The 26608-nt window shown below is 44.1% G+C and overlaps 1 protein-coding gene across 2 annotated transcripts in view; it reads left to right on the top strand.

The window, feature by feature from the left end:
- The window catches only part of PHLPP1 (PH domain and leucine rich repeat protein phosphatase 1), a 221767-nt gene that overhangs the window by 158372 nt on the left and 36787 nt on the right, over positions 1–26608 (top strand). Inside the window, exons 7-10 of one of the 2 annotated variants that reach the window (XM_065932863.1) lie at positions 9240–9442; positions 11293–11353; positions 18837–18932; positions 22634–22789. In XM_065932863.1, the coding sequence (XP_065788935.1) occupies positions 9240–9442; positions 11293–11353; positions 18837–18932; positions 22634–22789 (516 nt within the window). The remainder of the gene's footprint in view (positions 1–9239; positions 9443–11292; positions 11354–18836; positions 18933–22633; positions 22790–26608) is intronic. The other variant, XM_065932864.1, reaches the window with a different exon arrangement.

Raw genomic sequence — 26608 nt, forward strand, 5'->3', positions numbered from 1 at the left:
TGCCTTGAGGTAGTGGGACTGGATGCCATGATCTTTGTTTTTTGAATGTTGAGTTCTAAGCCACTCTTCTCTTTGACTTTCACTGATTTGTCAACAAAGGTCCATCTAGTTAAAGCTATGGTTTTTCCAATGGTCATGTATGGATGTGAGAGTTGGCCTAAAAAGAAAGCTGAGTGCCGAAGAATTGATGCTTTTGAACTGTGGTGTTGGAGAAGACTCTTGAGAGTCCCTTGGACTGCAAGGAGATCCAACCAGTCCATCCCAAAGGAGATCAGTCCTGGGTGTTCATTGGAAGGACTGATGCTGAAGCTGAAACTCCAGTACTTTGGCCACCTCATGTGAGGAGCTGACTCATTGGAAAAGACCCTGATGCTGGGAAAGATTGAAGACAGGAGGAGAAGGGGATGACAGAGGATGAGATGGTTAGGTGGCATGACCGACTCAGTGAACATGAGTTTGGGTAAACTCTGGGAGTTGGTGATAGACAGGGAGTCCTGGCGTGCTGCAGTCCACGGGGTTGCAAAGAGTCGGACACAACTGAGCAACTGAACTGAACTTTCTCTTTCATCAAGAGGCTCTTTAGTTCGTCTTTGCTTTCTGCCATAAGGATGGTGTCATGTACATACCTGAAGTTACTGATATTTCTCCCAGCAATCTTTTTTTTTTTTTTTAACTTTTTTTTTTTTAATTTTATTTTATTAGTTGGAGGCCAATTACTTCACATCATTTCAGTGGGTTTTGTCATACATTGACACGAATCAGCCATTGAGTTACACGTATTCCCCATCCCGATCCCCCCTCCCACCTCCCTCTCCACCCGACTCCTCTGGGTCCTCCCAGTGCACCAGGCCCGAGCACTCGTCTCATGCATCCCACCTGGGCTAGTGATCTGATTCACCATAGATAATATACATGCTGTTCTTTTGAAACATCCCACCCTCACCTTCTCCCACGGAGTTCAAAAGTCTGTTCTGTACTTCTGTGTTTCTTTTTCTGTTTTGCATATAGGGTTATCGTTACCATCTTTCTAAATTCCGTATATATGTGTTAGTATGCTGTAATGTTCTTTATCTTTCTGGCTTACTTCACTCTGTATAATGGGCTCCAGTTTCGTCCATCTCATTAGAACTGATTCAAATGAATTCTTTTTAACGGCTGAGTAATATTCCATGATGTATATGTACCACAGCTTCCTTATCCATTCATCTGCGGATGGGCATCTAGGCTGCTTCCATGTCCTGGCTATTATAAACAGTGCTGCGATGAACATTGGGGTGCACGTGTCTCTTTCAGATCTGGTTTCCTCGGTGTGTATGCCCAGAAGTGGTATTGCTGGGTCATATGGCAGTTCTATTTCCAGTTTTTTAAGAAATCTCCACACTGTTTTCCATAGTGGCTGTACTAGTTTGCATTCCCACCAACAGTGTAAGAGGGTTCCCTTTTCTCCACACCCTCTCCAGCATTTATTGCTTGTAGACTTTTGGATAGCAGCCATCCTGACTGGCGTGTAATGGTATCTCATTGTGGTTTTGATTTGCATTTCTCTAATAATGAGTGATGTTGAGCATCTTTTCGTGTGTTTGTTAGCCATCTGTATGTCTTCTTTGGAGAAATGTCTGTTTAGTTCTTTGGCCCATTTTTTGATTGGGTCATTTATTTTTCTGGAATTGAGCTTCAGGAGTTGCTTGTATATTTTTGAGATTAATCCTTTGTCTGTTTCTTCATTTGCTATTATTTTCTCCCAATCTGAGGGCTGTCTTTTCACCTTACTTATAGTTTCCTTTGTAGTGCAAAAGCTTTTAAGTTTCATTAGGTCCCATTTGTTTAGTTTTGCTTTTATTTCCAATATTCTGGGAGGTGGGTCATAGAGGATCCTGCTGAGATTTATGTCAGAGAGTGTTTTGCCTATGTTCTCCTCAGGAGTTTTATAGTTTCTGGTCTTACATTTAGATCTTTAATCCATTTTGAGTTTATTTTTGTGTATGGTGTTAGAAAGTGTTCTAGTTTCATTCTTTTACAAGTGGTTGACCAGTTTTCCCAGCACCACTTGTTAAAGAGGTTGTCTTTTTTCCATTGTATATCCTTGCCTCCTTTGTCAAAGATAAGGTGCCCATAGGTTCGTGGATTTATCTCTGGGCTTTCTATTCTGTTCCATTGATCTATATTTCTGTCTTTGTGCCAGTACCATACTGTCTTGATGACTGTGGCTTTGTAGTAGAGTCTGAAGTCAGGGAGGGTGATTCCTCCAGTTCCATTCTTCTTTCTCAAGATTACTTTGGCTATTCGTGGTTTTCTGTATTTCCATACAAATTGTGAAATTATTTGTTCTAGTTCTGTGAAAAATACCGTTGGTAGCTTGATAGGGATTGCATTGAATCTATAGATTGCTTTGGGTAGAATAGCCATTTTGACAATATTGATTCTTCCAATCCATGAACACGGTATGTTTCTCCATCTGTTTGTGTCCTCTTTGATTTCTTTCATCAGTGTTTTATAGTTTTCTATGTACAGGTCTTTTGTTTCTTTAGGTAGATATACTCCTAAGTATTTTATTCTTTTTGTTGCAATGGTGAATGGTATTGTTTCCTTAATTTCTCTTTCTGTTTTCTCATTGTTAGTGTATAGAAATGCAAGGGATTTCTGTGTATTAATTTTATATCCTGCAACTTTACTATATTCGTTGATTAGCTCTAGTAATTTTCTGGTAGAGTCTTTAGGGTTTGCTATGTAGAGGATCATGTCATCTGCAAACAGCGAGAGTTTTACTTCTTCTTTTCCTATCTGGATTCCTTTTACTTCTTTTTCTGCTCTGATTGCTGTGGCCAAAACTTCCAAGACTATGTTGAATAGTAGTGGTGAGAGTGGGCACCCCTGTCTTGTTCCTGATTTCAGGGGAAATGCTTTCAATTTTTCACCATTGAGGGTGATGCTTGCTGTGGGTTTGTCATATATAGCTTTTATTATGTTGAGGTATGTTCCCTCTATTCCTGCTTTCTGGAGAGTTTTAATCATAAATGGGTGTTGAATTTTGTCAAAGGCTTTTTCTGCATCTATTGAGATAATCATATGGTTTTTATCTTTCAATTTGTTAATGTGGTGTATTACATTGATTGACTTGCGGATATTAAAGAATCCTTGCATTCCTGGGATAAAGCCCACTTGGTCATGGTGTATGATTTTTTTAATATGCTGTTGGATTCTGTTTGCTAGAATTTTGTTAAGGATTTTTGCATCTATGTTCATCAGTGATATTGGCCTGTAGTTTTCTTTTTTTGTGGCATCTTTGTCTGGTTTTGGAATTAGGGTGATGGTGGCCTCATAGATTGAGTTTGGAAGCTTACCTTCTTCTGCAATTTTCTGGAAGAGTTTGAGTAAGATAGGTGTTAGCTCTTCTCTAAATTTTTGGTAGAATTCAGCTGTGAAGCCATCTGGTCCTGGGCTTTTGTTTCCTGGAAGATTTTTGATTACAGTTTCGATTTCCTTGCTTGTGATGGTTCTGTTAAGATCTTCTATTTCTTCCTGGTTCAGTTTTGGAAAGTTATACTTTTCTAAGAATTTGTCCATTTCATCCAAGTTGTCCATTTTATTGGCATAGAGCTGCTGGTAGTAGTCTCTTATGATCCTTTGTATTTCAGTGTTGTCTGTTGTGATCTCACCCTTTTCATTTCTTATTTTGTTAATTTGGTTCTTCTCTCTTTGTTTCTTAATGAGTCTTGCTAATGGTTTGTCAATTTTGTTTATTTTTTCAAAAAACCAGCTTTTAGCTTTGTTGATTTTTGCTATGGTCTCTTTAGTTTCTTTTGCATTTATTTCTGCCCTAATTTTTAAGATTTCTTTCCTTCTGCTGACCCTGGGGTTCTTCATTTCTTCCTTCTCTAACTGCTTTAGGTGTAGAGTTAGGTTATTTATTTGGCTTTTTTCTTGTTTCTTGATGTAAGCCTGTAATGCTATGAACCTTCCCCTTAGCACTGCTTTTACAGTGTCCCATAGGTTTTGGGTTGTTGTGTTTTCATTTTCATTCATTTCTATACATATTTTGATTTCTTTTTTGATTTCTTCTGTGATTTGTTGGTTATTCAGAAGCGTGTTATTTAGCCTCCATATGTTTGAATTTTTAACAATTTTTTTCCTGGAATTGAGATCTAATCTTACTGCACTGTGATCAGAAAAGATGACTGGAATAATTTCAATTTTTCTGAATTTTCCAAGACCAGATTTATGGCCCAGGATGTGATCTATTCTGGAGAAGGTTCCGTGTGCACTTGAGAAAAAGGTGAAATTGATTGTTTTGGGGTGAAATGTCCTATAGATATCAATTAGGTCTAGCTGGTCCATTGTATCATTTAAGGTTTGTGTTTCCTTGTTGATTTTCTGTTTAGTTGATCTATCCATAGTTGTGAGTGGGGTGTTAAAGTCTCCCACTATTATTGTGTTGCTATTAATTTCCTCTTTCATACTCATTAGCGTTTGCCGTACATATTGCGGTGCTCCTATGTTGGGTGCATATATGTTTATAATTGTTATATCTTCTTCTTGGATTGATCCTTTGATCATTATGTAGTGTCCTTCTTTGTCTCTCTTCACATCCTTTATTTGAAAGTCTCTTTTATCTGAAATGAGTATTGCGACTCCTGCTTTCTTTTGGTCTCCATTTGCGTGAAATATTTTTTTCCAGCCCTTCACTTTTAGTCTGTATGTGTCTCTAGTTTTGAGGTGGGTCTCTTGTAGGCAGCATATATAGGGGTCTTGTTTTTGTATCCATTCAGCCAGTCTTTGTCTTTTGGTTGGGGCATTCAACCCATTTACATTTAAGGTAATTATTGATAGGTGTGGTCCCGTTGCCATTTACTTTGTTGTTTTGGGTTCACGTTTATACAACCTTTCTGCATTTCCTGTCTAGAGAAGATCTTTTAGCATTTGTTGAAGAGCTGGTTTGGTGGTGCTGAATTCTCTCAGCTTTTGCTTGTCTGTAAAGCTTTTGAATTCTCCTTCATATCTGAATGAGATCCTTGCTCTCCCAGCAATCTTGATTCCAGCTTTCGCTTCATTCAGTCTGGTATTTCACATGATGTACTCTGCACATAAGTTAAATAAGCAGGGTGACAATATACAGCCTTGACGTACTCCTTTCCCAAATTGGAACCAGTCTGTTGTTCCCTGTCAGTTCTAACTGTTGCTTCCTGACCTGCATACAGATTTCTCGAGAGGCAGGTCAAGTTGTCTGGTATTCCCATCTCTTGAATTTTCCAGTTTGTTGTGATCCACAGAGTCAAAGTCTTTAGCATAGTCAATGAAGCAGAAGTAGATGTTTTTCTGGAATTCTCTTGCTTTTTCTATAGTCCAGCGGATGTTGGCAATTTGAGCTCTGGTTCCTCTGCCTTTTCTAAAACCAGTTTGAACATCTGAAAGTTCACGGTTCACATATTGTTGAAGCCTGGCTTGGAGAATTTTGAGCATTACTTTGCTAGCATGTGAGATGAGGGCAATTGTGCGGTAGTTTGAGCATTCTTTGGCATTGCCTTTCTTAGGGATTGGAATGAAAACTGACCTTTTCCAGTCCTGTGGCCCCTGCGAGTTTTCTGGCTTCACTGGTTGCCAGACAGAGAATTTGTGACTTTTCTAGTGGGCCGCCCAGATGCTGTCAGGTCGTCTTGGGCACCAGTCTCACTCTCTGGCCTTACTTTTCTTCTCGCTGCTGCTCTTGCCTCCTCTCTGCGCTGTCTGCTACCACTCACTGTACAGCCTCTCAAGCACAGTCGCACTCAAAACATTCAGTTCTCTAATTCAAGATACTGAAGCTCTCATCTCTAGTTTCAAGCCTCTAGCCTGTGAATTCCTTGAGGATGAGGTTCTAAGTATGGTTCTGTCCAGACTGTGGTCCTCCAGCGTGTGCTAGCAAAGCAACTATTTGCAACTTTTTTTAACAAAGAGATATGTATAGTGACTGAGACTTAATATCCTGGAAACATCGAGCACTGCCACGTATTCCCGTAGACCCTGGTAAGCAGACGCATCTCATTGTGAAGGGAACAGATGAGGTTAGATTGGCGAGCTCGAAGTGGTGAGCCGCCTGTGCAGGGAGCTGTGTCCTCGTGCATGCGCGTCCGTCTGGGGGGGATTAGAAGTTTGGAAAGTAGGTCCCTCCTCCTAGATAACTTGAGAAGCACTGCTCTCGTTTATATATCCGTAGTCTCTGTAGTGAAAACGGGTTAGTCGCTCAGCCGTGTCCAACTCTTGGCCGCCCCATGGACTGTAGCCCACCAGTCTCCTCTGTCCATGGAGTTCTCCAGGCAGCAGTACTGGAGAAGGTTGCCATGTCCTTCTCCAGGGCATCTTCCAGACCCAGGAATCGAACCTGGGTCTCCTGCACTGCAGGCAGATTCTTCAGCATCTGAGCCACCAGGGAAGCGTGTGTCCTTGACCCCCAGCTTTAGCTGCAGTAGGCCCAGGGCTGGATAAACATTGGGGGACTCACCCACCTCTGCGTCCCTGTCCTCACCCCCTCACGTAGTGTGCGCTCCCGAGGGGCCCCTGCACCCCTGTGTGAAGCTCAGCCTCCAAGTCCAAAGGCCGTTCAGCTCTTCCTCATGGACTCCTTTCTTCTCCCATTTATGTCCAGTGAATTCTGCCTGCTCTTTGGGTTCAGATGAGATGCTTCCTCTCCCATAGCATCTCTTTTTGACCATTCTGTATGTCTTATACATCATTTATGACATTGGTCAGGCTTCCCTGGTAGCTCCATCGGTAAAGAATCTGCTTGCCAATGCAGGAGACACGGGTTTGATCCCTGGTTGGGGAAGATCCCCTGGAGAAGGAAATGACAACCCACTCCAGTATTCCTGCCTGGGAAATCCCATGGACAGAAGAACCTGGCGGGCTACAGTCCATGGGGTCACAAAAGAGTTGGACATGACTTATCAACTAAACCACCACCATGACACTGATCACTGACCCGTATCCTTTGGCTTCACATTTTAAAACATGTGTGGCTTGCATTACTGAATCTGCTGGCACGCCCCTTACTTTACTCATCTCTCACGCAAAGCCTAGGCTCCTTGTCTCACCTCCGGGACCTCCTCTCGTCACAGAGCACTGGCATGTGCGTCCCCCCCATTTCTCAGCAGCCGTGTAGGACAAGGAAGGCGTCAGCCCCAGTTTCCAGGTTAGAATGAGACTTCCTGGAGGCTTAGGTGATGGCTCAAGGACACATATGTAAAGTGTTGAGCAGCAGACTGGAACGAGAACATTTTCACACTGCCGACGTACACACAATAAATGCTCAATGAGTATTGATGAAATAAATAAAATGCCTCTGTTAACTGAGGAGATTATTGGAAAGAAATTTTCACAAACATTTTGCCTCTTTAAAACTTCATCTGAAATAATCATATTATTATGTGAGACTGAAACCTTTTGATATTTGCATCCTGATAAGACTTGACAATTTAAAGTGAATAGTGGCAATAACCTCCCTGTCATTATAAATTTTCTTTTGTCTCATTAAATCAGCCCTATAATTATGTCCATGTTACTACAGTGCAGGGTTGGGGTGGACTGAAATGATAGTGCCACATGGAGGTGATTTAAAGTGTAGACTCACGAGAACACGGGACAGTTTTCAGTTCCTATAGGCTCTTATATCCAAAAGGAGATGAGGGTTTTGATGCAGAGCACTGACTTATTGGAAAAGACCCTGATGCTGGGAAAGATTGAAGGCAGGTGGAGAAGGGGATGACAGAGGATGAGATGGTTGGATGGCATCACTGACTCAGTGGACATGACTCTGAGTAAACTCCGGGAGCTGGTGATGGACAGGGAGGCCTGGCGTGTTGCAGTCCATGGGGTCTCAAAGAGTCAGACATGACTGAGCGACTGAACTAAAGTGATTATGTGTACATATTCTAGTAATCTAGTGAGCATTTCGAGATAGGCAGATCGCTGAGTTGAGGCCAGTTTTTTACTCTTACAACCTGGAACATAAAAGAGAAGGAGCAAAAAAAATAATTTTAAATCTCGGAGACATGTGAGGAAGCCACATGCTGTTCTTGCAGTTTGACAAATCCTAGCTCTTGGCTGTCTTGTCCCTCATCCTTGTGTTCCAATGGCTTTATGATCCTGCTATTAGAAATTTAGTTCAGTTCTCTCATTTTATTTTTTTAGATTTATTTTTTAAATTTTAAAAATTTAGCTACTCTCATTTTATTTTTTCCAAGGGCTGGAAACCACTGCAGAGCACACCTGGCTTTTTTCCACGTTCCCCCCTCACGTGAACGCTCCTGTAACCAAGCGCGCGGTCTCGGCGCTCTGTCGGCTCTGTGACGGGACGTGGGAGGCTCTGCTGTTTGTTTGTTTGTACCGGGGCTGGGTGCAGCCTAGCAGACTAGGACTGGGGAGTTCCATGTTTCTGTCCACACTCGACGTGTTTCTGTGTTGATTCCTAGTCCCCTTACTGCTTGCTTGTCTTCCTGGCACCTCGTCCATGGCAGCGTTGGTCCACGAGCTAACCAGTGTTCATGACCGAGGCTCTGCCAGGTTTTCCCTGTGCCCTGAACTCATCGGGCCCCATCATGATCCTTTGTTCTGTGGGTTCGCAGTGAATCCTACATGCCAAATATCAATATTTCCTGTGCTTTGCTTTTTCAAGCAGTATTTTAAAGATGGAGATAGTTTTGGTAATTAATCCTTGGTCTGGAACCAGCTATGAAAATTCAGGTAGGCTTACACGCCTGTTTCTGGTGCATAGGTGGTCCCCATTCATTATTTTTTCTTCCCAGGCTCGCCTGTTAGTTCTGTCCTTCGTGGCTGCTCATCTGCCTGCTCGCTCGCCCTCTCCTTCTTAAACATTCAGTGTAGCTGCATGTGCTTAGCTGGGTTTTCTGGATTCTGTTTCTTGTATTCTTTCAACCAGATTCTTGGAAATAAATGTTTAAATGATTCCCCCTCCCCCTTGAAATGAATTAAGGTAAAAATCAATATGCATGCTTCTCTTCCAGTCTATTAATGGTCTAAATTGCATTTCAGAATATAGTTTCAAAGTTAAGACCTCATGGAATTGTAGCTAGAAATAGCCAGGGAACCTAGCTAGGGAAGGAAGACCAGATACTGAGAGTCAGGAAATCCTGGGGAACTGTGATAGAGTGATACACGAGTCCTTCTTGTTGGTCACATACTAGGCGGTGGCTTGTATTGACAGCATTGCCTTTGATTATGGTCTCTGTTTATGTCCTTTTCCTCTCAAGACTGAACCTAATTAGGAAGCTAATAGCAGATGAAGTGGACTTTCTCCCTCATGTCACTCAGCTTGATCTGCGAGACAACAAACTTGGGGGTCTGGACGCTATGGTTTTCAACAACCTTGAAGTTTTACACTGTGAAAGGAATCAGCTGGTGACGTTAAGCATCTGTGGCTGCGTCCTCAAAGCACTCTATGCCTCTTCCAACGGTAGGTGACAGGACCACATCGGGGTTCCTCACGTGGCCCCGAGAATCCACTCAGTGCTGTCAGCCCCCTCCTGGCTGTGACTTTTCTTCCCTCATTTAGTAAAATAGCTGTCAATTTTTGCTAAGATAAAAATCATGACAGAAGAATGCTGTTTGGTATTTAAAGCAATCAAAAAGAAAGGACTTATTTATAGTTCCTGACTTGTTTTTCTCGCATTGTGACATTTACGTAAGTTATTCCCACTGGTGATTGGCCCTTCAGCGTGAAGAACAGACGGGGGTGGGGGCGGTGGGAAGTGAACTGTTTATTGGGCCACCTTGTGCAGGTGGTGAATCTGCAGAGTGGAGGGGAGGCACGTCTGCTATGGACTCCATACAAGGTCTCAGCGTTCCTGCCCCACCAGCAGAGGGCCTCAGCGCAAGAGAAACCCCGTTATGTGCCACAGGGCCATCACAGAGCAAGAGCCTTACTCATCTAGTGAGATTGCCTCCTTAGGCTTTGGAGATCTTGGCAGCTCTGAAAAAGAAAAGGTCGTATGGGCACATGTTCGGTGAATGAATGGAGGTTTCTGCCCCTTCCTGTCAGACAGCTGAATGGAAATGAGTGCTCACCGCCGCACTGAACGCGCCTGTCAGGCACTTGTGTTCTGTGTCATGTAGCGCAGGAGTGCTAAAGCATGGGATTCTTTCTTTCCTTTTCCTTTTCCTTTTTTTGGTTTTAATGAATTCACTGTCATCTCAATGGAGAAATAAACCTCAGATAACTGTAGGTCACCAAAGTGTTATAGGATTTGGCTAGTTGGGAAACATAAAATAGGTGTTGAAGAGGAAAGAATATGAATGTGGTTCATTTGGTAGATGAGCCAAAGGGAATTCTGCTCTCATAGGTACCTGCTGGGAAGTGGTAACATGTACTTAGGGGACGCATGGCTTGGAGTCAGATGGTGAAACTTTGCACCTGGTACAGTAAGCTGTAGAGATCCAGTGGAAATTTTTAGTGGAAAAGGCAAGTGATGAAAATGAAGCTGTAAGACTATTAACGTGAAAGCAGGGTCCAGAGTGCCCGTATGGGAGAAGGGTGGGATAATCCACCTTTCCACTAATCCAGGTTATTGCAGTGGTTTCATGTGAATTAGTAGGAATTTGCAGTCGGGACTACAGCTGTCGATGTAGGACATCTGCTCAGAGGTGGTATCTGAATCCGTGGAAGTAAGGTAACTAGAGCAGAGAAGAGACCCGATGCCAGAAGTAGACTTCCCAAGCCATCACAGTTAGCTAGGGACAGATGAGGAAGCCGAGAGGAGCTGAACCTCTGAAACACTTGGTGTTTAGAGAAAGCAGAAGGGCATCTCGAGACTACTGCATCTGAGAAGCAGAGCCCTTGGTGTCACTTTGCACACAGTTTTGAGGAAGGCTTCCAGATTTGAGTAGAGGAAGTCCTTTCTGATCCTCAGGAGTGCTATTCCAGTGAATGGCACAGAGTGAAAAAGGCTCAAGCCAGGACACATTTGATTATATGCCAGGAACCCTGAGTGTTTAAAAACAGTGATATTCATAATCTTCCAGTTAAAATTTAGGCTGCATAGCAAGAGGAGTGCCGCAGCAAGTGGATGGGAAGAGGCAGGAAAGCAGAGTGAGTGATTTATTTCAGTCTTTGACTAAGACCTTGTGCCCAAATTAGAAGGTCTCTGTACTTCCCTGTAGTTTAGAGTTAAACAAATGGATATGTTGTGCTTCCCAACCTAAACAAACAATGGAGAATAGAACACAGGAACGATTCTACACACAAAAAGAGTCTCTGTGTCACTTGAATGGTGATTTGATTGGTTGTGTTTTTTTCCTGCTTCCTAGAACTTGTCCAGCTTGATGTTTGCCCAGTTCCGAGTTATCTGTCCTACATGGATGTCTCAAGGTAAGAAGCCAGTTCCTGGAGTGCTCTAGGGTCTGCGTGAAAATTATCTGGGTGATTCTGTCTAAACCTGAGCATGAGAACTTTTAATGTGAAATAGGTAACGAATGAGAACCTCCTGTACGCCGCAGGGAACTCTACCCAGCGCTCTGTGGTGACCTTCATGGGAAGGAAACCCAAGAAAGAGGGGATACGTGTGCACAAACAGGTGATCACTTTGCTGCACAATAGAAACGACCTGTAAAGCCAGCAGCACTGCCGAATGACCACAGCTGGGAGGGTCGCTCGGTCCTGTCCGGCTCCTGGCGACCCCGTGGGCTGCAGCCCACCAGGCGGCTGTGTCTGTGGGATTCTCGAGGCAAGAACACTGGAGTGGGTGGCCATTTCCTTCTCCATGGATCTTCCCGCCCCAGGGGTTGAACCCGTGTCTCCTGCTTTGGCAGGTTATTTACCACTGCGCTCCCGGGGAAGCCCCACGTCTCCCACCTGCAGCCCTGAAGTGGTGGCGCCTGGCACGGCCAGAGTGGGGTTTCCGTACAGCCCGCTCACTCCTCTCAGCTCACTTGTGCACAAGCTCACGTGCTCACCTTGTATACAAATTCACTGCTGCCGTGTATCATATTTACTTTGGTTTCCACAAATACTGTAGTTAACTTTTCCCTGAAGGCCCAAAGCATGTATTGGAGCAAATTAGACTCTCATAATCTCCACACACTAAATTGAAACTCACTTTTAACGTAATTTCAAAGGTAATAATCCAAACTTTTCTGAACGACCACAGTACATAGGAGCATGTGGCCTCTCAATGTGACAGGCAGCTCATTTCAGTGCATAAATTTGGTACAGCTGCTGTGTAATTTGTCAGGTGCACAATTGGCCTTTAGTCATAAAAGTATACAAACCTAGATATTTTAATAGTATTTTCAATCATGTTATGTAAGAATGTGTCAGAATTTAGCTGATGTGAGAATGATTACAGTTACAGCTTTGAATTTATAAAATTCTTTGAGTGGTGTTTCATACACTTCCTACTAAATTCACGTCAATTTGTGTTTAATGAACTTTAAGTCAGACACTACCCAAGTTCTTTTTATTGTATCAGCCTTGAATATTGTTATCTTCAGTATTGAAATAAGAGTACAGGAGTGTGGTTTGCATACATGGGTGCACGTAAATATCTTGAATAGATTTATTCTAGAGAATTGGCCACAGAGTGAATCTGTTTTTCTTTTGTTTAAAGGATATAATTGCTAATTGGTTCCAATTGAAGTCCGTCGCCCCCACCCCCCGCCCCGTGAGACTGAATTAGAAACTTGTGCTGTGCTAGTCGCTGAATTCTGTGCTTAAATGCTGTTCATCTTTTTCTTAAGAAAAATTCTCATGTCCAGAGCCTGCACTGTGACACGCTCTGCCTTGTCCACCTCCCAAACTGTAGGACTTTTTCTCTTAGAAAACCCTCTGTGTCGGACCCCTCACATAGCTCTGGGTGTTTCGCCCCCCTCTCTGTCAGTATTTACATTTCCAAAGGAACTGAGCTGTTGCTTATTATGGTGCTTACGAGGTTCTTAGAGTTCCTCAGGGTCAAAGTTCAGGATATTTTATCACTTAGAGGAGTTGTGTTATTTTAGTGTTTGCTTATGCTGAAGGGTACTTTCACTTGCCTACCTAAATGAGATGTCTTAGGGGTTGATATGTGTGTGTGTGTGTGTGTGAGAGCGTGCAATTAGTCACTCAGTCATGTCTGACTCTGTGTGAGTGTGCGCTTAGTCACTCAGTCATGTCTGACTCTGTGTGAGTGTGCGCTTAGTCAGTCATGTCTGACTCTGTGTGAGTGTGCGCTTAGTCAGTCAGTCATGTCTGACTCTGTGAGCGTGCGCTTAGTCAGTCATGTCTGACTCTGTGTGAGCGTGCGCTTAGTCAGTCAGTCATGTCTGACTCTGTGTGTGTGAGAGCGTGCGCTTAGTCACTCAATCCTGTCTGACTCTGTGTGAGTGTGCGCTTAGTCAGTCATGTCTGACTCTGTGAGCGTGCGCTTAGTCAGTCAGTCATGTCTGACTCTGTGTATGTGAGAGCGTGCGCTTAGTCACTCAGTCATGTCTGACTCTGTGTGAGTGTGCGCTTAGTCAGTCATGTCTGACTCTGTGAGCGTGCGCTTAGTCAGTCAGTCATGTCTGACTGTGTGTGTGTGAGCGTGCGCTTAGTCAGTCAGTCATGTCTGACTCTGTGTGAGTGTGCGCTTTGTCAGTCAGTCATGTCTGACTCTGTGTGAGCGTGCGCTTAGTCACTCAGTCATGTCTGACTCTGTGTGAGCGTGGGCTTAGTCACTCAGTCATGTCTGACTCTGTGTGAGCGTGCGCTTAGTCACTCAGTCATGTCTGATTCTGTATGAGTGTGCGCTTAGTCAGTCAGTCATGTCTGACTCTGTGTGAGCGTGCGCTTAGTCAGTCAGTCATGTCTGACTCTGTGAGAGTGTGCACTTAGTCAGTCAGTCATGTCTGACTCTGTGTGAGCGTGCGCTTAGTCACTCAGTCATGTCTGACTCTGTGAGAGTGTGCGCTTAGTCAGTCAGTCATGTCTGACTCTGAGTGTGCACTTAGTCAGTCATGTCTGACTCTGTGAGCGTGCGCTTAGTCAGTCATGTCTGACTCCGTGTGAGTGTGCGCTTAGTCTGTCAGTCATTTCTGACTCTGTGTGAGTGTGCGCTTAGTCACTCAGTCATGTCTGACTCTGTGTGTGTGTGAGAGCGTGCGCTTAGTCACTCAGTCATGTCTGACTCTGTGAGGGTGTGCGCTTAGTCAGTCAGTCATGTCTGACTCCGTGTGAGTGTGCGCTTAGTCTGTCAGTCATGTCTGACTCTGTGTGAGTGTGCGCTTAGTCAGTCAGTCATGTCTGACTCTGTGTGTGTGTGAGAGCGTGCGCTTAGTCACTCAGTCATGTCTGACTCTGTGAGCGTGTGCTTAGTCAGTCATGTCTGACTCTGTGAGCATGCGCTTAGTCAGTCATGTCTGACTCTGTGTGAGCGTGCGCTTAGTCAGTCATGTCTGACTCTGTGTGTGTGTGAGAGCGCGCTTAGTCAGTCAGTCATGTCTGACTCTGTGAGAGTGTGCGCTTAGTCAGTCAGTCATGTCTGACTCTGTGTGAGTGTGCGCTTAGTCAGTCAGTCATGTCTGACTCTGTGAGTGTGCGCTTAGTCAGTCAGTCATGTCTGACTCTGTGAGAGTGTGCGCTTAGTCAGTCAGTCATGTCTGACTCTGTGTGAGTGTGTGCTTAGTCAGTCAGTCATGTCTGACTCTGTGAGAGTGTGCGCTTAGTCAGTCATGTCTGACTATGTGTGTGTGTGAGACTGCGCTTAGTCAGTCAGTCATGTCTGACTCTGAGCGTGCGCTTAGTCAGTCAGTCATGTCTGACTCTGTGTGTGTGAGAGCGTGCGCTTAGTCAGTCATGTCTGACTCTGTGTGAGCGTGCGCTTAGTCAGTCATGTCTGACTGTGTGTGTGTGTGAGAGCGTGCGCTTAGTTAGTCATGTCTGACTCTGTGAGAGTGTGCGCTTAGTCAGTCAGTCATGTCTGACTCTGTGTGAGTGTGCGCTTAGTCATGTCTGACTCTGTGTGAGCGTGCGCTTAGTTAGTCATGTCTGACTCTGTGAGAGTGTGCGCTTAGTCAGTCAGTCATGTCTGACTCTGTGTGAGCGTGCGCTTAGTCAGTCATGTCTGACTCTGTGTGTGAGAGCGTGCGCTTAGTTAGTCATGTCTGACTCTGTGAGAGTGTGCGCTTAGTCAGTCATGTCTGACTCCGTGTGAGTGTGCGCTTAGTCAGTCAGTCATGTCTGACTCCGTGTGAGTGTGCGCTTAGTCAGTCAGTCATGTCTGACTCTGTGTGAGTGTGCGCTTAGTCAGTCAGTCATGTCTGACTCTGTGTGTGTGTGAGAGCGTGCGCTTAGTCACTCAGTCATGTCTGACTCTGTGAGCGTGCGCTTAGTCAGTCATGTCTGACTCGGTGTGAGCGTGCGCTTAGTCAGTCATGTCTGACTGTGTGTGTGTGAGAGCGCGCTTAGTCAGTCAGTCATGTCTGACTCTGTGAGAGTGTGCGCTTAGTCAGTCAGTCATGTCTGACTCTGTGTGAGTGTGCGCTTAGTCAGTCAGTCATGTCTGACTCTGTGTAAGTGTGCGCTTAGTCAGTCAGTCATTCTGACTCTGTGTGAGCGTGCGCTTAGTCACTCAGTCATGTCTGACTCTGTGTGTGTGTGAGAGCGCGCTTAGTCAGTCATGTCTGACTGTGTGAGCGTGCGCTTAGTCAGTCAGTCATGTCTGACTCTGTGTGAGGGTGCGCTTAGTCACTCAGTCATGTCTGACTCTGTGTGTATGAGAGCGTTGGCTTAGTCAGTCAGTCATGTCTGACTCTGTGTGAGTGTGCGGTTAGTCACTCAGTCATGTCTGACTCTGTGTGTGTGAGAGTGTGCGCTTAGTCAGTCATGTCTGACTCTGTGTGAGAGTGCGCTTAGTCACTCAGTCATGTCTGACTCTGTGAGGGTGTGTGCTTAGTCAGTCAGTCATGTCTGACTCTGTGTGTGTGTGAGAGTGCGCTTAGTCAGTCAGTCATGTCTGACTCTGTGTGTGTGTGAGAGCGCGCTTAGTCAGTCAGTCATGTCTGACTCTGTGTGAGTGTGCGCTTAGTCACTCAGTCATGTCTGACTCTGTGTGAGTGTGCGCTTAGTCACTCAGTCATGTCTGACTCTTGTGTGTGTGTGAGAGCGCACTTAGTCAGTCAGTCATGTCTGACTGTGTGAGCGTGCGCTTAGTTAGTCATGTCTGACTCTGTGTGTGTGTGAGAGCGTGCGCTTAGTCACTCAGTCATGTCTGACTCTGTGTGTGTGTGAGAGCACGCTTAGTCACTCAGTCATGTCTGACTCTGTGTGTGTGTGAGAGCGCGCTTAGTCACTCAGTCATGTCTGACTCTGTGTGTGTGTGAGAGCGCGCTTAGTCACTCAGTCATGTCTGACTCTGTGTGTGTGAGAGTGTGCGCTTAGTCAGTCAGTCATGTCTGACTCTGTGTGAGCGTGCGCTCAGTCAGTCAGTCATGTCTGACTCTGTGTGAGTGTGCGCTTAGTCAGTCAGTCATGTCTGACTCTGTGAGAGTGTGCGCTTAGTCAGTCAGTCATGTCTGACTCTGTGTGAGTGTGCGCTTAGTCAGTCAGTCATGTCTGACTCTGTGTGTGTGAGAGCGTGCGCTTAGTCAGTCAAGTCTGACTCTGTGAGAGTGTGCGCTTAGTCAGTCAGTCATGTCTGACTCTGTGTGAGGGTGCGCTTAGTCACTCAGTCATGTCTGACTCTGTGTGTGTGAGAGCGTGCGCTTAGTCAGTCAAGTCTGACTCTGTGAGAGTGTGCGCTTAGTCAGTCAGTCATGTCTGACTCTGTGTGAGTGTGCGCTTAGTCACTCAGTCATGTCTGACTCTGTGTGTGTGAGAGTGTGCGCTTAGTCACTCAGTCATGTCTGACTCTGTGTGTGTGTGAGAGTGCGCTTAGTCACTCAGTCATGTCTGACTCTGTGTGAGTGTGCGCTTAGTCAGTCATGTCTGACTCTGTGTGAGCGTGCGCTTAGTCACTCAGTCATGTCTGACTCTGTGTGTGTGAGAGTGTGTGCTTAGTAACTCAGTCATGTCTGACTCTGTGTGTGTGAGAGCGTGCGCTTAGTCAGTCAGTCCTGTCTGACTCTGTGTGAGTGTGTGAGAGCGTGCACTTAGTCACTCAGTCATGTCTGATTCTGTGTGTGTGTGAGAGTGTGCGCTTAGTCAGTCATGTCTGACTCTGTGAGAGTGTGCGCTTAGTCAGTCAGTCATGTCTGACTGTGTGTGTGTGAGAGTGCGCTTAGTCACTCAGTCATGTCTGACTCTGTGTGAGTGTGCGCTTAGTCAGTCATGTCTGACCTTGTGTGAGCGTGCGCTTAGTCACTCAGTCATGTCTGACTCTGTGTGTGTGAGAGTGTGTGCTTAGTAACTCAGTCATGTCTGACTCTGTGTGTGTGAGAGCGTGCGCTTAGTCAGTCAGTCCTGTCTGACTCTGTGTGAGTGTGTGAGAGCGTGCACTTAGTCACTCAGTCATGTCTGATTCTGTGTGTGTGTGAGAGTGTGCGCTTAGTCAGTCAGTCATGTCTGTCTCTGTGAGAGTGTGCGCTTAGTCACTCAGTCATGTCTGACTCTGTGTGAGCTTGCGCTTAGTAACTCAGTCATGTCTGACTCTGTGTGTGTGAGAGCGTGCGCTTAGTCAGTCAGTCCTGTCTGACTCAGTGTGAGTGTGTGAGAGCGTGCACTTAGTCAGTCATGTCTGACTCTGTGTGTGTGTGAGTGTGCAGTTAGTCACTCAGTCATGTCCAACTCTGTGTGTGTGTGCGTGCGTGACTGTGCGCGCTTGGTCACTCAGTTGTGTCCGACTCTTTGCAACCCAATGGACTGTAGCCTGCCGGGCTCCTCTGTCCATGGAATTCTCCAGGCAAGAATACTGGAGTGGATTTCCATGCCCTCCTTGACTACTATACAATAAAATAATTAAGTGTCCAGTCGGTAGACCTTCAAAGCCTGAGCAATGTGTATGTATACAAACACTAAATGGAAAATAATGCCTTCTTTTCTATATTTTAATTGAGAAGTTGATAAAATAGCATAAAATTTTATTCTACTATAATCCCTGTTCCAAGCCTCATACTTTTCACAGACTTGTTCATTTGTTTTTAAAGAATTATAACCATAACATACATACTGTTTTAGATTTTTTTGAGCCTAGTCATTTCACATGTTTTAAAAACAAGATAAAAAGCTAACCATCCATGACTAAGGAGACATTCAAATACAGTAATAGATTTATCAAAAAAGTGGTCAATTCATTTAACAATTATAGTTACCATTAGTTTAACTTGTTTCCAGTAATTATAATTACTGTCAAATGCATAAGTAAATATTTTCAAATCATTGATTCTGAGTCTTAGGGTAAGTGTATATTTTCTTTGCCACCATTTCTTTCCTCTTGTCTATGGCAGTGGTCTCAAGGTACCTTCTGGAGTTGGGGAAATTTTTCATATTAATGGTAAAAATGCAGATTGGAAAACAAAGCTATTTTATGCCATTGACTCTTTACCATAACTGGAAGTGTGTAAATATGTGTTTATTGGTTTTCCAGTGGAAGACATCTTCTCCCTAAACTTACATGGGTTTATAGACATTTTGGGATAGTAACTCTGGAAACCAGACTATTTTTTAGACTTTAGAGATAATACAAATGATGTTACTGTGTTCTTTCCTACTTTTTCTTTATTTCTTATTTTTTATCACATCCTGCTTTAGCTTAAAGTGACTACACATATCTTTTTTATTTATATTCACTGTAATTGAGTATTTCCTCTGAAGTTTTATTTGTTGTATGTAATTATTTTGACTTTTGAGCCATGTTTTAAGCCAAATTCCAATCAAAGAAGAAATTGTATATTCTTGCATTTAGGAACTGTTTAGAAAACGTGCCTGAGTGGGTCTGTGAAAGCCGAAAGCTCGAAGTTTTGGATGTTGGCCATAATCAAATATGTGAACTTCCTGCACGGTGAGTATTAAGCACAGATTAAGTTAAAGAATCTCAAGTAAAAAAAAAAAAAAAAAAAAAAGAATCTCAAGTAAGGTGAACAATGGAAAAAATTGCTGGTTCAGTGTTTAATTTGTTGTTATGAACCCCTGAAAGAGTTTGCTTTCAGACCTTATATACTATCTCTTATCTCTCGTGGCATCGTTGTCGTAATATTTCGTCATGTATTGACAAGTAGAGTGAAGCTTTGACTGCTAGCCAGGCTTGGCGAAGCCTTGTGGAGGCTAATGCTTGGTGGAACTTTTCAAATAAGCCAAAAGAAATATCCAGAAACTCAGCAAATGATGTGGCTGGTTCACCTCTGTGATCTTAATTCTTTCAGAATCTTTACTTTCTGTCTCTTGTCTTAACATGTCTGTCTTCTTGTAGAAGAAATGCGAGAAGAATTTAATTTAAACACTAAATTTCCATTTTTAGTTCCTGGAAAGCTCAGTGGCTTTGGCTTTGCTTCTCAGGAATATATTACACCTGTAAGTTGAGTCCGTTTGAAGATGCTGAGTCTTATGCTCTGTGAGCATCTAGGTGGGCCAGTTCAGAGCCCATCACCATCATCAAAAGGACTTTGGGCAGCATGTGTGTGTAGGACGTGGAGAGAGAGAGACCCTTTTAGAAGATAGCAAAAATAGTAAAAGGTGACTACTAACAAGGAAAAGTAATTTGTTAAAAAAAAATCTTGTCCTGTTATCTTTCCATCTGTTTTTCTCTTCCCTACTCTGACCTCCCCGATTTAACACATGTAGCCTATTGGAGTTTAAAGCCGCTGTGTCACTGCAGGCTGCAACAAACATATAAATAAACCAACAATTACATAAATACAGGATAACTGATTTCTTATCCAGTTTGCCCGAGTGAATTATTCTTTGATTTGCTCTGCCAGACCACCTAACCTGCCTCTTGAGAAACCTGTATACAGGTCAGGAAGCAACAGTTAGAACTGGACATGGAACGACAGACTGGTTCCAAATAGGAAAAGGAGTACCTATGTCAAGGCTGTATATTGTCACCCTACTTATTTAACTTATATGCAGAATACATCATGAGACACGCAGGGCTGGAAGAAGCACAAGCTGGAATTAAGATTGCTGGGAGAAATATCAATAACCTCAGATATGCAGATGACACCACCCTTCTGGCAGAGAGTGAAGAGAAACTAAAAAGCCTGTTGATGAAAGTGAAAGAGGAGAGTGAAAAAGTTGGCTTAAAGCTTAACATTCAGAAAACTAAGATCATGGCATCTGGTCCCATCACTTCATGGGAAATGGATGGGGAGACAGTGGAAACAGTGTCAGACTTTATTTTTATGGAATCCAAAATCACTGCAGATGGTGACTGCAGCCATGAAATTAAAAGACGCTTACTTCTTGGAAGGAAAGTTATGACCAACCTAGATAGCATATTAAAAAGCAGAGATATTACTTTCCCAACAAAGGTCTGTCTGGACAAGGCTATGGTTTTTCCAGTGGTCATGTATGGATGTGAGAGTTGGACTGTGAAGAAAACTGAGCGCCAAAAAATTGATGCTTTTGAACTGTGGTATTGGAGAAGACTCTTGAGAGTCACTTGGACTGCAAGGACATCCAACCAGTCCATCCTAAAGGAGATCAGTCCTGGGTGTTCATTGGAAGGACTGATGCTGAAGCTGAAACTCCAGTACTTTGGCCACCTCATGCGAAGAGTTGACTCATTGGAAAAGACCCTGATGCTGGGAGGGATTGGGGGCAGGAGGAGAAGGGGGGGGGAGAAAGGGGCGACAGAGGATGAGATGGCTGGATGGCATCACTGACTCGATGGGCATGAGTTTGAGTAAACTCCGGGAGTTGGTGATGGAAAGGGAGGCCTGGCATGTTGCGGTTCATGGGGTCGCAAAGAGTCAGACACAATTAAGCGACTGAACTGATCTGAACAGTGCAGGATTTGGGGGATCTAAACAAATGCTTATTCAAAGCAAATCCAGATGCTCTATTGTCATAAAATGCAAAGCGTTTGTTTTTGTGTGTGTTTGACGCATGGGACAATAACAGTACATATTGTTTGCTCATTTAATAGTGTTGTTTAGTTGCAAGCTTTGTACAAGCCTTGTCATTGATGTAACATCCAGGCCAAGACAGCGATTCATTAGAAACTGATAGAACCATTCAAGCTTTGTTTGTCTAAGAGATGGGTTTGAAAGGGTTTGACAAAACGGAAAATAATATTTACAACCAGAGATGTATTGAAAGGAAAAGAAGCTATTTATTCTTCATATACAAAAGAATTGAACAAGTTCTGTCACTAGCGTGTATACTCATTCTGTAGTCATGAAATCTACTTTCTTATGTGGAAAAATGAAGATAAAGATTGTATTATCTTCTTTCAGCTATCCTTCTATTTAAGGGTAAAACGTGTATGTATATGTGTGTCTGTGCGTGTGAGAGAGAGAGACAGAGAGATAATCCCATTCCTCTGTGGACCAAATCCAGAGTTAGGCGCCTAGAGTGAGCGTCCCGGAGGCCGGCCCTGCAGTGACTGACTGGAGACCGTCCTGGACGCCTCGTCTTGTCCTCTAGCCTCTAAACCCGCAGAGGCAGGCGATCCCTAATGGTGGCCCACGATGTCACCTTGTTGAGACAGGTTGGTAGCATCTTTGTGACCAAAATTTCTCGTTTTCATCCTTAAAGTGAATAAAGTTATGGCTCTAAATTAGAGTGACTTTAAGAACTTTTAAGTGAGTGAGGTCAAGATGGTGGAAAATAGGAGGCAGGTGAGGAAGCCTCATTCTTTGACGTCAGTGTGAGTGAGCTCTCGTTTCAAAGTGACCCTGACGTGAATCACAACCTTGCTTCCCCATAGTCCCCAGGCTTCTGTGTTTAACGCAGGATGTGCTTTATTCTCTGCAACTGTTGCTGTCTCAAGTGATTATAAAGCAGATTTTGCTTTGATGAACACAAACTCATCATTTATTGCAGTTTTGATAATCCATAGAAGAAACAGTCACGCTTCCCAACAGCTCGTTTAAGGCTCAGAAGAAAATGGTGCAGTGAGCGCCTTCTGTTCTCTTTAGAAGGGAGTCTGCTTTGGTCCAGGATGAAGTCAATGAGAAAATAAAAGTAATCAGATTTAGGGAAGTGAGGAAAGGAACAAATAATTACTGTGAAACGCTGCTGAGGAACATGTAACATTTTCTCAGTGGGCATTGGTAAAAGTTTATTTGGACGCAAGAACCCTCTTTGAATGTTGATCCTGTAGGTGAAAATTGCTCAGCTGTGTTTCTTCAGAGTCTCTTGTGTAGAAGAGCGCCCTGTGTCCTGGGCAGCCCCGGGCGTAGGCCTTGCCTGGGAGCTGGCGGCCTCGCAGTTGCCCCATGAGTCTGACGCGATGAGGCCGCCACCTTCCATGTCGTCCATGAAAGTCGGGTTTCCTTCGCACTAAGGAGAGCTGCTCTGTTAAATAGTCCTTTTCATAGTTTTTCCCACCCTCTTTTTTTTCTTTTTTGAAGTATGGAAAGCATTGAAATAACATGTCAAACTTTGAGCTTATATTAAAATGAATTTGCAGTTGCTCTGATGAATTTAGATTTCTTGGCATGGTAATTTTAAGTCTTCTCTTCCTCCCATTCATTTTTAAGCCTTCACCCCAGACGCGCTCTCAGTAAGTTACCTTCTCTCTTTGCCCTGTTCACACAGCCTGTTCTGTAACAGTAGTCTCCGGAAGCTGCTGGCGGGACACAACCGGCTGGCCAGGCTCCCTGAGAGGCTGGAAAGGACCTCCGTGGAGGTCTTGGATGTGCAGCACAACCAGCTCCTGGGGCTGCCGCCCAGCCTCCTGGTGAAGGCCGACAGGTAAGGCGCGGGTTTGCTCTGGCTGCTTGTTGACTCGTGAGACGCCCCTTTGCTAGCAGGCTTGTCTTAGCTGTCTTAGTCGCTCAGTCATGTCCAGCTCTTTGCGACCCCATGGACTACGGCCCACCAGGCTCCTCTCTCCATGGAATTTTCTAGGCAAGAACACTGGAGTGGGTTGCCATTGCCTTCTCCAGGGGATCTCCCCGACCCAAGGATTGAACCTGGGTCTCCTGCTTTGCAGGCAGTTTCTTTACCATCTGAGCCCCCAGGGAAGCCCAGTCTTGTCTTAGGTGATCTCAGACCATTTCAACTGCAATCTGTGACTATCTGAGGCTTCCCTGGTGGCTCAGACAGAAAAGAATCCACCTGCAAGGAAGGAGACCCTGTTTTGATCCCTGGGTTGGGAAGATCCCCTGGAGAAGGGAATGGCTACCCACTCCTTGTGACTTATCTATCTGTCCTGCGTTTATGAAGAAAATAGTATTGCCAACCTCACCATTTTGTGGGGATAGAGGCAGGAATATCTTAGCAAGTCTTCCTTAATCTTGATTCCTTAAGTACGGTGAGCTGTGCATAAACAGCCCTGTGCCATGGGGGTGTGACTGATAGGATGAGAAGTCTGTGACCTGGGCAAAAACCCTGCAGCTCACTCCTGCTTAAAGGAGTCATCTCAGGAGTCTCCCTAATGTCTCCACATGTTTATGACTGTGGGCGACAGAGATTTTCCTAGAGTTTTGACTTGTCTTTCTTTTTTTAGTTCTCATCTTTACCACAGTTTCCCCTCACATTTGAACTATTTTCTTTTGGGACCGAGTATTTCTAAATTACTTGTTTACTAAGTTTTAAAAGACATTGTTTTGATCCAAGGAGGAAGTTAGTTTAAACATTAAGTGGAAACTCTTTTCTCTGAGGAGTTACCACGGGCAGAACTTTCTTTCAAGAAAGCTGTAAGTAGCTGTGCATGTTAAATTACTTTGGAACATCTTGTTTGCTTCAGAGCCCTTATGCATTAAACTGAAATGCTCCATAGCCTGGTGGCCTGAATTATGTTGGTCTCTGTGGATGTTTATTTTAGTGAGTGACCATAACTTTAGCGACAAGATGAAGGGTCTGACTTTTACTGTGCCTCATGATAAAGACAAGAGTTAAATTTAGTTTTGTGCTTCCCTAAGAGAAATACATCATGATGGATCTTTATGCTTTAAAAAATATTTCAGAATGTGTGGTTTTTTGTTTTGATTTTGTGGGTGAAATAGCAGTTGAGGAACTCTGGCTCTCCTGAACTGAGATAGATCATGGTCCCCACGCCCCCAGGGCTCACCCTACCATCCTGCTCATCACACGACAGTGTGCTTAACTTCTTGCCTACTGGCCTCGCCCCGCTCACAGATCACAGATGTTCAGGTCGTTCCCATCGCTTGTTGTTCAGTCAGTAAGTTGTGTCCGATTCTTTGTGACCCCGTGGACTGTAGCTTGCCAGGCTCCTCTGTCCATGGGATTTCCCAGCAAGAATATTGGAGTGGGTTGCCATTCCTTCTCTAGAGAATCTTCCCAGACCAGGGATCGAACCCATGTCTCCTGCATTGTCATGCGAGTTCTTTCCCACTGAGCCCCCAGGGAAGTCCTTCCATGTCTTGATTGTTGTTAAACAGTGCTGCTGTGAGCACTGAGATGCATGTGTCTTTTTGAGCTAGAGTTTTCTGCAGATATATGCCCAGAAGCTGGACTGCATGGTCACTCTAGTTTTAGTTTTTCAAGGAACCTTCATCCTGCTCCATAGTGGCTGCCCCGGTTCATGTTCCCACCAACAGTGTAGGAACCCTTTTAAGATGTTCAGTAAATATTTGTTTAATGAAGCGTAGAAAATTTAAGGAATTTTAAATACTACCCTTGATCTGGGATTTGCATTTTTTTATTCCTCCTCTTTTTTTTAAAGGAAATATTTTTATCCAGATGTAACTTCTGATAATAAATGTGTACAACTCTTAACCTTACTGCTCTGTGAACTTTTACGTACATATACCCCATAACCATCACCCAGATTGAAACAGAGAATATTTACTTCATTCTTTTCCTTCTGTTTTCCTCACTAAAAAAATTATTCTCTGTACTTAATGTAAGTTACAATGAATTCCTACTGGAATAGTTATTGAGATATAATGAAATTGGGAGAAAATGGGATTGCTCCCCTATAACGGCTGGTGCTATGTCATTGCCCTGACAAAGAGTACAGCATTTCAAGATCACTCAAAGAGTTGTTCTTGCTTTTGCCTTCACATGAAAAGACGATGCACAGCCTGTCAGTAGCTGCAGTCTTGTTCCTGTTGTCATGAATATAGGATTGGTCTCTTCCCCTGCGGGGAATTCTATGTCATGTTGTATCCTTGTGTTTCCTCTCCTGAGGCTCGCTAGGCACAATCTGTGTGCAGTTCTATAACAGGAGTCTACTTGTTCTCTTGGGGGATCTACACTGAATTGATAGGAAAACAATAGGTAGATGCATTTGAGTTTTAGGAGTCTTTGAGTGAGATAAACATGTGACTCTGCATCTTGTAAGATCATGACTCATCGAGAAGGTAAATAGACCTGGAACTCTCCAGTAGGTAGTAATCGCTCTTGTTAATTTCTGAGGATTTGATTCTAAGGGGACTCTTGTATATGTGTTGCATTCTCTGAGGTGTCAGTAAGCAGTCCTGAGTCTCCCAGGTGCCAGGTGCATCTGACAGCGTGTGTCTGAGGATGCTCGTAGTGTGGTCCGGGAGACGCTGTGTTCACATGAGGAGCTTCGAGTGGCAGCTTTAACTAGGTTGTTCCACAGGCCATTCTGCTGACCCCTGGGCTTAGGAACTGCTGTGTGGACTGCTGCTTCGTGGCCCCCCGCAGGTCTTCCCGTGTTGTCTAGGCTGTACAGTCCCAAATGGACTGTGTCTGTTGGAACAGGGGTGACTGTATGAGCCAGAATATTTCTAGTCACACAACGTGAAAACCTGAGGACCCGAATCGAGCCTCTGAAGGAGGACGCTGCTACCGAGAGGAGCAGAGGGGGCCGAGCCTGCAAGTGAGAGCTGAAGGCATGTCGGCTGAAACGCCCTTGTCTGAATGCACAGGCCTGTCCAGAGCCGCTTTGTTTTGAAGAGTCAGGGCTGTCTCCGGGGGACATAGACAGTCTGCAGGTCTTGGGAGGAGGGCGGGCCGTGTGAAAGCAGCTCTGGCCCAGGAATGCTCTGGAGTAAGGGGCCGAGGGAGCTGGAAAGGGCAGGTGTCCTGCTTCTGTTCTGTGAGAGAAAAGCAAACGGCCGAAAGGGGCTGAAGTGAGGAGCTTTTCCAGAAGGCGCTCCGCCTTTGTTTTCCGAGCGTGCGCCGTAGCTGTGTCTCCAGGCTGACCCTGTGGCCCCAACTTGGTCAGAAAGGCCAGGAGGTTTGAGTCTCTGGGGCAGACAGGGTTATGAAAGGGGTGGGTATGTCAATGAGATCTTTTTTTTTGAACAACGTTCTTGTATTATCTTACTCTTTGGAAGACAAGAAAAACAGAACTTTTAAAAATTGGAATATGGTTGACTTACAATATTATATTAGCTTAAGGTGTACAACAACATAGTGATTCAATTAATTTTTATAGATGACATGCTATACAAAATTATGATAAAATATTTATTTTATTCCCTCTATTGTACCATACTATTTACTGCCTCTTAAAGGGTTAATACTTTTTTCTACTTATCCCATTTCCAAAACCTAAGTAATTGAGGTTTTATCTACCTACTTTAAGATTTTTTTAATTGAGATTTTAATTGAGGCTAATTAAGATTTTACGTTGAG

This window comes from Muntiacus reevesi, chromosome 4 (assembly GCF_963930625.1).
Source record: "Muntiacus reevesi chromosome 4, mMunRee1.1, whole genome shotgun sequence".
Classification (NCBI taxonomy): domain Eukaryota; kingdom Metazoa; phylum Chordata; class Mammalia; order Artiodactyla; family Cervidae; genus Muntiacus; species Muntiacus reevesi.